The sequence below is a fragment of the Thalassophryne amazonica genome, chromosome 4 (assembly GCF_902500255.1).
Source record: "Thalassophryne amazonica chromosome 4, fThaAma1.1, whole genome shotgun sequence".
Lineage (NCBI taxonomy): Eukaryota > Metazoa > Chordata > Actinopteri > Batrachoidiformes > Batrachoididae > Thalassophryne > Thalassophryne amazonica.
Genome location: NC_047106.1, coordinates 44,436,129 through 44,443,129, shown reverse-complemented (window position 1 = coordinate 44,443,129; position 7,001 = coordinate 44,436,129). Strand labels below are relative to the sequence as shown.

Genomic DNA, 7,001 nt, shown 5'->3' with positions numbered 1-7,001 from the left:
GGAATGGCGTACAGTGTGAAGGGCGCACCATGCTTTTATAAAGCCCTCAATGCTTGGCGTTACCATGGTAATGGCTCTTCCTGTGCAGGCACACAACAGCAAGATAATGCAATGCAAAGAGCCTTTGTTGAAAGAGCTGAAGCAATTTAATAGACGTTCTAGACACGGCAACAAGTACTACAAAGATGCTTGTTGATGTTTAGGTCAGAGGACTCATTGTCAGTGTGCAGTGGCAGGTCACATCTGAGGTCAGCGTGGGCGGGGCTACGCAGTCCTGGAAATCATGTGTAACACTTACAGAAACTGTGGCTTTGACTGACATGATTTTACCACCACTCTCCAAAGTGAACAAGCAAAGCTGTTTTCTCCTGAGAATAATATTATGTGCACAAATCTGTGCACAAATTGATCCTTCTGCATGCTTTTGATGGCGCGGTATAATTTGAATGAGACTTGCCATCTAAGAGAAGTGTTTTATATATACTCAACAAAAATATAAACGCAACACATCTAATGGTGAGGTTGCAGATTGCATTATGGCATCACTGCTCACAATTTTGTTTTCCTTTACATTTTTGATTCTTTGGTGATGGGGATTGATGCTCTCTTGCATTCTCTTGCGATAAGCAATTTGTATGATTCTCTATTTCATAAAAAATGAGGATGGAAACTGTCCTCTGGATTCACCATAAAAACATTATCAGAAAAATCATCACAACAAACAACCACAAAATTACATCAAAATAAGAGTCTATACATATCTATACGTACATATACAGCATTTTAATAGTTTAATCATTTCAAACTGTTTCATTGTTTTAAAGTTTTCAATCACACATGCATGCACACAGGGGCGCTGAAAAGGGGAGAATAAGAAGAAAGGTTCTAGGGGCCCACAGGGCCCTAATACAATTATAATACTGATATTATAATATCGGGGGGGGGCAGTAAAGTTTCTTTTCATGGGGCCCAAAATCCCTGGTGGCGCCCTGGGATGCACGGATACACGCATACACTCTCTCTCTCCCTCATCTTCAACCGCTTAGTCCAATTAAGGGTCGCGGGGGGCTGGAGCCTATCCCAGCAGTCACAGAGCGTGAGGCGGGGTACACCCAGGACAGGACGCCAGTCTGTCGCAGGGCCACAAACAGACAAACAAAGACAGACACACCCACACGCACACCTACGGACAATTTAAAGATTCCAATCCACCTAACCCGCATGTTTTTGGATGTGGGATGAAACTGGAGCACCCGGAGGAAACCCACGCAAACACAGGGAGAACATGCAAACTCCACACAGAAAGGCCACAGGCGGGAATTGAACCCATGACCTTTTCACTGTGAGGCAACTTTGCTAACCACTAAGCCACCGACACGCATACGCATAGACACAAAATCTTTTATTTTTTTAAATATATCCACATCAATGTTTTACACTGATTTTTGTGTCTACCTTCCACAAATGGGTAGCCGGAAAAAAGAACTAGGACTCTGATCACGTGATCGAAAGTAACACGTTGAAAATTTCGCAGGAAAAGCTTGCAGTGGAAAAGATTTGTCAAGTTTAATGCAACCACGGAAGAAAAAGTGGTAGTTCTTTTCAAAATATAAGCAGGTGCATTATTTTTCAAATATCCATTTAATAGCTTGTGAGTTGTTAATCATAAAGGTGGTCCAACCGTGTGTTTGAATCAGGTGTTTTAAGCATATAGATACCTTTTCTGGCTGTTTTAATGATTTTTAAAGCCATTTGTCTGAATGTGTATATAATACAATAGCTTGATGACAAATTAGGCTGAGTTAATTTGCCAAAGCCTAATCCTTGAGTATAGTGTTAACAATAATATTTCATTATTGCAACACTAATATTAAAATTGGCAAAAACTGTACTTACAAGTTATGCATAGAAATATATATTTTTACTCTGCCAAGACCATTGTTTGTCATGTTTGTTGTTGGATTGTTAGCAAGAAAATTACGGTGAACTAGTCTTCACAATCCTTAATGAAATGGCTCATCTGGAGATGGAGAGTGTTAATGCCTCTGTGACCTGCCTACCCAAAGGCAGCACAGGTCTACTGACTGCTTAACACCTTGAGTGTGTGTCCGTGTAGTCAGTGTTTACACAATATATTGGCTAAGACATCAAAATAAACCTTGGTGCACAAGGTGACCTCACTAAGAGATCTTGCACAAGTGGGCAAAATTTCAGTTGCAACCACGTGTTGGCAGATTCTCTTAGTCTATGTGTACATTATATCTTGACTGACTGCATTTATCAGGGTGAAACGTAGCACACAAAGTGACCTCACTGACATTACACAGGTTTGACAACAGGCACATGTTCATTATACAGTAACTGCAGTGACCAGGGGGCCAAGACCTCTGACCTCTGGCATCACTATGTGGTATGCTATCTGTACAGTGGCAGAGAAACAGGCACTGCAGCGGGTGGTGAAGTCTGCACAGAGAACCATTATTTGCAGTTAACCATCTATTGAAGACATTTATATCAGCAGATGCAAGGACAAGGCAGCCATGAGAGACCTCACCCACCCTGCACAAGAACCGCTTGCCTCCCCTCTCCTCAGGCAGGAGACTTAGTGGTGTACGATACTGCAGGATTTGGTATTGATCCGATATCAAGTAAATACAGGGCCAATATTATGGATACTGATACGATACTGATACTCCACCCACCCTGCACATGAATTGTTTGCCCCCCCACCCCTGTCAGGCACAAGACTTTGTGGTGTACAATACTGCAAGATTTGGTATCGATTTGATATCAAGTAAATACAGGGCCGGTATTGTCAATACTGATACGAAACTGATACTTTTTAATAATTAAGGTGGATGCATCATCAAATTGCTAAATCTGAATTAATTTTCATGACCTAGAAGTCTTTTTGTGATTTTTCCATTGGATTATTAATTAACTAAAACCAAGCACAGAATTTGGACAATGTTTATAGGTAAATAGAAAATAAATTATCATAGCAAAAGTTTTGTTCAAGAACAATAGTTCAAGAACAGTAACAAAACATTGTTTTTCTTCAATTAAAAAGTGCACAAAAGCATCACTCAAGAACAAAGACATTGGTTTTTCAAATAGAGTGTTCATAAACTAGAATAAAAAATTAAATAAACTTCTCCCTTCATTGCACTTCTACTCTTCTTCTAAAACAAACAATAAAGTGCACAAAATTATCACGCCACAACAAATGTTATCAAACAAGTAGAATTTTAAGTAGAATGTGTGTTCAGGGAATACAACACACACAAAAAAATAAATAAATAAAATGTTTTCCCTTCAGTGCACTTCTTTTCTGAATGCAGCAGTGCATACAGGAGAGATACTGAAACAAAAGTATCAGTCTCATTACACTGGTATTGATCAATATCAATATCAACATTGGTATCAATATCATTGATATTTGGATTGAGCCACCAACCACTAAAGGAGACTGCACAGCATCCAGGCAAGAACCACCAGGTTGAAGAACAGTTTCTTTCCACATGCATTTCGGCTAGTACACAATTGTAACAATTGCGGTAAATAGCTTATTTGCTAATGTAGCTAGGTTATGTAGCTGCATTATTAGCAACATTTTTGATATTGTCACCATCTGATAACTAAAAATATTGCTGGGTCCTATTATAGATTAGCTGGTTGCATGTAAATAAGGCTAAATAATGTGAATAATGTTGAACTGCTGGTTCAGAAAACTTTCTCAATATTCAATCAAACTTTAAAAATAAAGCATGTACAAAAAAACAAACAAACAACCCCCCCCCCCCAAAAAAAACAAAGCAAAAGAAAAAAAAACAACAGAAAAAAAAAACAAAAACAGCGTACAATTTTTTTTAAAGCTAACTCAATGTTGGGCTTGTCCTTGACATTACAGCAGGTGGTAAAAGTGATTTACATACATGCATATATACACTCAACAAAAATATAAACGCAACACTTTTGGTTTTGCTCCCATTTTGTATGAGATGAACTCAAAGATCTAAAACTTTTTCCACATACACAATATCACAATTTCCCTCAAATATTGTTCACAAACCAGTCTAAATCTGTGATAGTGAGCACTTCTCCTTTGCTGAGATAATCCATCCCACCTCACAGGTGTGCCATATCAAGATGCTGATTAGACACCATGATTAGTGCACAGGTGTGCCTTAGACTGCCCACAATAAAAGGCCACTCTGAAAGGTGCAGTTTTATCACACAGCACAATGCCACAGATGTCGCAAGATTTGAGGGAGCGTGCAATTGGCATGCTGACAGCAGGAATGTCAACCAGAGCTGTTGCTCGTGTATTGAATGTTCATTTCTCTACCATAAGCCGTCTCCAAAGGCGTTTCAGAGAATTTGGCAGTACATCCAACCAGCCTCACAACCGCAGACCACGTGTAACCACACCAGCCCAGGACCTCCACATCCAGCATGTTCACCTCCAAGATCGTCTGAGACCAGCCACTCGGACAGCTGCTGAAACAATCGGTTTGCATAACCAAAGAATTTCTGCACAAACTGTCAGAAACCATCTCAGGGAAGCTCATCTGCATGCTCGTCGTCCTCATCGGGGTCTCGACCTGACTCCAGTTCGTCGTCGTAACCGACTTGAGTGGGCAAATGCTCACATTTGGCGTTTGGCACGTTGGAGAGGTGTTCTCTTCATGGATGAATCCCGGTTCACACTGTTCAGGGCAGATGGCAGACAGCGTGTGTGGCGTTGTGTGGGTGAGCGGTTTTCTGACGTCAGTGTTGTGGATCGAGTGGCCCATGGTGGCGGTGGGGTTATGGTATGGGCAGGAGTCTATTATGGACGAAGAACACAGGTGCATTTTATTGATGGCATTTTGAATGCACAGAGATACCGTGATGAGATCCTGAGGCCCATTGTTGTGCCACACATCCAAGAACATCACCTCATGTTGCAGCAGGATAATGCACGGCCCCATGTTGCAAGGATCTGTACACAATTCTAGGAAGCTGAAAATGTACCAGTTCTTGCATGGCTGGCATACTCACCGGACATGTCACCCATTGAGCATGTTTGGGATGCTCTGGACCGGCGTATATGACAGCGTGTACCAGTTCCTGCCAATATCCAGCAAATTCGCACAGCCATTGAAGAGGAGTGGACCAACATTCCACAGGCCACAATTGACAACCTGATCAACTCTATGCGAAGGAGATGTGTTGCACTGCATGAGGCAAATGGTGGTCACACCAGATACTGACTGGTATCCCCCCCCAATAAAACAAAACTGCACCTTTCAGAGTGGCCTTTTATTGTGGGCAGTCTAAGGCACACCTGTGCACTAATCATGGTGTCTAACCAGCATCTTGGTATGGCACACCTGTGAGGTGGGATGGATTATCTCAGCAAAGGAGAAGTGCTCACTATCACAGATTTAGACTGGTTTGTGAACAATATTTGAGGGAAATGGTGATATTGTGTATGTGGAAAAAGTTTTAGATCTTTGAGTTCATCTCATACAAAATGGGAGCAAAACCAAAAGTGTTGCGTTTATATTTTTGTTGAGTGTATATATATATATATATATATATATATATATATATATATATATATATATATATATATATATATATATATATATATATATATATATGTGTGTGTGTGTGTGTTAATGGTATAAACCAGATGTGCTGGTACCTTGAATGATGGTGAATGACAGAGCCAGAGTTATTATTTCAGTGCTGAGACACACTGTTTTATGAATGCTGTTACAGTTGCATCCCGCCACCAAAGTTGACTTTTTAATCAAACTTCCTGTTTTAATGTAACATTATGCCCGGGCGTTTGGCGTTTTTCCACGTATATCTGGTCGAACCTTTATTTGGAAAGTTTCGAGCGGAAATTCTCATTGTAATTGATTGTGGCTTAACGTCCGTTTATCACATGATAAACATATTAGCGTTTTGTCAAAAACATCCACACACACGCCGGTAAGAGAGAGATGGGTCTGCTTCAAAAGTTTTACGCCTACGTATAGCAGAAATATTCAGTTTAATATATAGTGTTTTTTAAAAGGCTTTTAGCTTTTGTGATAGTAATGCTGAGTGTTTTCAATCACTTTACAGTCGGGATTTTCCGGTTTTACAAGAAAGTTTAAAACATCAGCGTGTCGACTTTTTGCCAAAACAGCTTCAAGCGGATTTATATTCAGATTTGTCGCTGTGAGGTGTTTGTGAAAGTCTCCACGATGACAGAGCGGACTCCTCTCCTCCACTACCGCCTCGCCTCCAGCGTCAATGAAGCCGAGCTGCGGTCGCCTCTGGCCGGTCAGGCCCCTGCACAGCTGCCGCGGAGCCCCCGGCGGAGGTCTCCCCTCCAGCGACAGCCCAAGAAACTGTCCACCTTCTTCGGTGTGGTGATCCCCACCCTGCTGTCCATGTTCAGCGTGGTGGTGTTTCTCCGACTCGGTGAGTGACAGCACATAAATAAATCAGTGCAAACCGTTATGTGACAAGCGCCACACTCCAAACTTCAGCCGGAAATGTCTGCATTTTGAATGTACTCTCACTAACCAACAGGTGTTTTTGTGACATTAAAATTCACCACCGACTGTAACTCGGCTTACCGAAACAGGAACTTGATGCTTTTTAAAAAATTATTAGTAATAATAATAGTAGTAGTAATAAGTCCTGGAATTTAAAATTTATTTATTTATTTATTATTATTGTAAAAAATCGTTTTTAATTAATATTCATATATTTAAACCAATTAAATTTTTTTTTATTTATTTAATTATTTAAATTTAAGGACCCCCTGTACTCCATTTAGGGGATAGACCGGTTGATTGCATGGATGGTTGTCATCCAGGACCCAAGGTGATTGCACTGTGTTGCAGATGTGATAAAGTCCATGCTTCCAGACTTGATTTGACTTTATTATATTGCTGCTGTTCTTTAAAATTGAGAGTCAAAGGTCCTGCATGTATCGATGTAATGTAACCATCTAA

The 7,001-nt window shown here is 40.5% G+C and overlaps 1 protein-coding gene across 2 annotated transcripts in view; it reads left to right on the top strand.

Annotated features, from left to right (window-relative positions):
• Window positions 1–5,983: 5,983 nt before the first annotated feature.
• The window catches only part of zgc:153039 (uncharacterized protein LOC767698 homolog), a 205,526-nt gene continuing 204,508 nt past the window's right edge, over window positions 5,984–7,001 (top strand). Inside the window, exon 1 of one of the 2 annotated variants that reach the window (XM_034167797.1) lies at window positions 5,984–6,462. In XM_034167797.1, the coding sequence (XP_034023688.1) occupies window positions 6,243–6,462 (220 nt within the window). In that variant the 5' untranslated portion in view covers window positions 5,984–6,242. The remainder of the gene's footprint in view (window positions 6,463–7,001) is intronic. The other variant, XM_034167798.1, reaches the window with a different exon arrangement.